At 68.9% G+C, this 3800-nt stretch overlaps 1 protein-coding gene across 1 annotated transcript; it reads left to right on the top strand.

Moving 5' to 3' along the window:
* Positions 1-27: 27 nt before the first annotated feature.
* Positions 28-3345, top strand: EMIHUDRAFT_253772 (hypothetical protein; the record flags this gene model as incomplete). The annotated part of the gene is made up of 6 exons (XM_005782617.1): positions 28-1170; positions 1208-2329; positions 2566-2676; positions 2882-2917; positions 3052-3144; positions 3325-3345. Coding segments are annotated over 6 exons (2526 nt in total), but the record flags the coding sequence as incomplete, so codon positions are not given.
* Between the last annotated feature and the right edge of the window lie 455 nt (positions 3346-3800).

Consider the following 3800-nt stretch of genomic DNA (forward strand, 5'->3'; position numbering starts at 1 on the left):
CGAGAAGGCTTGCGCGGGCAAACCAAGCTCGAGGACGCCGGCCTCGCGCACGCGGCGGCGCTCGACGTGAAGAAGACGGAGGTGGCGAGGGCGCGCAAGCGGGCGCGCGCCGTCGAGGGCGACGCGGCGAAGCTGCCCGGGCTGCAGCTCCAGGTCAAGGAGCTCAAGACCAAGGTCGAGGAGCTGCGAGCGGAGCGTGAGAGCGAGAGCGAGAGCGAGAGTGACGAGGAGGAGGGCGGCGGCGCGGCGCAGCAGCGCCGCAATAAGCGCGGGCGGTTCGAGGCGGGCGATTGGCGCCTCCGGCCGCTGGAGTGGGCGGCGCTGTCGCGCCGCACGCCACCAGGCGCCGTCCCCAAGATCATCAGCGACGTGCTCAACGCGTTGGCGCCCGACGTCGTGTACCACGAGCCGGCCGCGCGGCAGATGCGGGCGCGGCGCATGGAGCTCACTATCGCGGGCGAGTGCATCAACTACGTGCGCGTGGCCAAGGCGAAGCGCGTCGTCTCGTTCGGCATCGACGAGTCGAGCAAGTTCGGCCTCGGCGTCGTATCGACCAATACGCAGATCGAGGAGCACGGGGCGGCGGCGGGAGAGACGGTCGACGTAGTGATGCGCGGCGCAGTGCTCTCCGCAGGTGGCACGTCGGAGGCGCTCGCCGAGCTCGTCGACAAGAAGCTCTTCGCGCACGGGCGGGCGTGTATTGCGGGCTGGTCGAAGGTCCACGATGCCAAGTTCGGCGCCGGCAGCTGGGAGCAGGACGGCGGGCCGCCGCCCGACTCGCTGGGCATGCACCGCCTCTCCGAACACACCGTCATCATGGGCGACACCTGCAACGGCGCGGAGAAGCTCAAGCAGCTGCTGGTGGCGGCGGCGGAGTCGGCGGGCAGGGCGGCGGTCGGCGAGGCCGCCTGGGCGGGGATGGAGCAGGCGGAGCGAGACGCCAAGGTCAAGTCGTACATCGGGCGCTGCGGGCAGCACCAGCGCAACATCATCATCAACGCGCAGTCGCTCAAGCAGACCGAGTCCCTCAAGGCGGAGCTCGAGGACTCGCTCGACGATTTCTCCGCGTACGAGCGGATGAGTGTTGCCGTGAGCGACCTGATCTACGCGGCGGGGAAGGAGCTGCACACGAGCCAGGCACCGCCCGAGCCCCGCCTCACTAAGCATCATGTGCGCGTTTGACCGCCCCCCGCCAGCCCCGCCGCAGACGTATGCTCTGGGCAAGGGGCGCGAGGCGGACGCCTGGGCGAAGACGGTGCACTCCTCGGCGCCGCACCTCCCGTACGAGCGCCCGGAGGGGAACCGGCAGGATGGCGTGCTCGACGGCTCGGTGCCGCTGTTTTGGAACAAGCAGCGCGCGCTCGAGTTCTTGCAGGCTCTGAAGGTCCCGGGCGCGGACAACAAGCTCGAGAACTTCCTCCTCACCGTGTTGAGCTGCAACGAGATGACAGCGGCTTTGCGAGTCAATGTGCTTTGGAAGTACATCTTCTCCGAGCCGGCGCGCTGGCTCACCGGCAAGGCCGGCGAGCTCGGCTGGGGGCTCGACGACTCGAGCGAGCTGCTCGACGCCATCTACGACATGATGCAGGCCGTCGCCGCGGACGGCCGCCGGCTGCTCGACCCGGCCTACGACCCCTTCGCCTCCTTCGCGGCCAAGTACCCGGAGTTCGCGGCGTGGCGCACGGCGCACGCGAAGGAGGAGCTCAAGGCGGCGGACGGCACGTCCTACCCGATCCACGCGATGGTGCTGGCAGAGGCGCGCGAGCCGACGCGCGCTGGCAACATCCAATGCGAGGCACGCGTCATCACGCTCGCCGAGGAGATGGCCGAGGCGGCGCTGTTCGCGATGCGCGACCCGCGGCGCTCGATCTCGAGCATGCTCGTGTCGCAGGGGGGCAAGTTCGCCGTCGGCGCTGATCCGGGCCGCAACGCTGCGACGGCCGGCGCGCACGCGACCAACGACCGCGTCGAGTCGAACTTCGGCTGCCTCGACATCCTGATGCGGATGTGGCGGCACGCGACAGTTGAGTCGGTGTCGGGGATGGCGCAGCAGATGCGGATGCACGACTTCGACCGGCCGCCCAACACCCTACACGACAGACGCAAGCGAAAGCACGCGGCGCAGGCGCACTCGGGGGGCTACTTCTACTCGGGCCTCACCGAGCGGCAGCGCGAGTCGCTCGTCGAGTTCGCGCGACTCGAGGTGGCGAGCGCGCGCGACGCCGGCCGGCAGGCGCTCAAGGCGCAGGCGGCGGAGAAGCTCGAGCGCCGCGAGGAGCGCGTGACCGCGATGCTCAACAAGGCGGTGGAGCGATACGCGTACGCCACGGTCTCCCGCGTCGCCGCCGTCGGTCGTGCCGCTCCCGCCAGCTCCGCCGCCCGCCGACGCGGTGGTACGCGCGCTTTCCGGATCCCGTCCGAGGGGCGGAGGCTCGAGCGTTGGTCCCGGGCGAGCCGCCAGACTCGAAGACGGCACCCCTACCCGCGTCCCCATCCTTAGCTTCTGTTCTTTCCTCCCCGTGAGCCGTCTGTGTCGCGAGACCGCCGAGTGTGTGCCCTCGTGAGTCCGTCGGGTACTTTTCGCGTATAAAAATCGGCTGCACGGGCCTTCCATCTGGTGCTACCAACGGCCTGGCGGCCTCGGATCCGGCCTCGCAGCTCGACGCGAGCGCCAAGGTGGACCTGTCTCCGGCCTCTCGAGCCCCTCTCGGAGCCGTGAGAGGGTGCAGGCCGAAACCACAGCCGCTAACGTCCGTGTGGCCGAACGGGACCAAACTTTCGCCGCCGGGTCCCGGGCCACGGGTAATGGCACCGATCCCGCATTTTCCCCGGGGCTTACTCGACGCTCTTGTGCCCCGAACTTTCCTCTCCCCGTCCCGAGCACGACCAGAGCTGCTCCGGCGTGGTTTGGAGCGAGGTACGGGTGGCGGCGGGTTCGAGTAAGCCCCGGGGAAAATGCGGGATCGGCGCCATTCCATAGGTGCTCCAACGCCCTAGCCGGCTCGGGAGCACTGTCCTTCCCGTTATATACGCACCCGCTCACACTTTTAGGCTCTCCGGCGGCCTCAGGGGCCTTGCCGAGGGCCGCTTCAGCGCGGTCACAGTGCCGTGGAGCCGGCCAGCGTGCTCGCAGCCATGCCGCTGGTGGACCATGCCCGCCTCCCGCCCGGCGGCTCCAACCACAGCCCGCCTCACCGTCGGCGAAGCACCTCGGGCCCTTCGCGGCTGCGTCGTCTGTCCGGCTCCACGAGGCCTTTCCGAGTACACTTCCGCGCGGGCCGAGGCGACGAGTACCGGCAAATTCCGGCCCGGTGTGGCCGGCAGCTGCCTAGCGCTGGCCTGTGACCGGCGCCGCGGTGGCGGAAGAGGCGTCTCGCCGCCGTGGCGGCGGTCGGCAGGTGCGAGCGTGATGGCCACTGTCCTCGGAGACCCGACACACCCGTGTTATGAAGTTATGCCGCTTCCCGCTATTACGGTAGCGGCGGTGACACCTCAAGCCGCCAGAGAGACGGCAAGCGGAGAAGAATGCCGAGCATAAGGTACAAAGAGACGCTGCTACAAAGCGAGCTTGACTGTGAAACTAAGCGAGTGCCTGATCGGACGGCCTCTCAGACACCGAGACAGCCAGCCGACTCGCGGCGTCTCGTGTGAGACAGAGAGTAAAGTGCCAAGGCGACACGCCCCGAGAGAAGCGCTCTCCCTCCAAAGCCGTCTCTGCCGCACCGGCTGCTGTTCGATCGTACCCCAACCGGGCCAACGGACGGGAGTCTCGCCTCAGTGCACCCGCCTTCCCCCCTCAG

The sequence above is a fragment of the Emiliania huxleyi genome, assembly GCF_000372725.1.
Source record: "Emiliania huxleyi CCMP1516 chromosome Unknown EMIHUscaffold_1889, whole genome shotgun sequence".
In the NCBI taxonomy this organism is placed as follows: domain Eukaryota; phylum Haptophyta; order Isochrysidales; family Noelaerhabdaceae; genus Emiliania; species Emiliania huxleyi.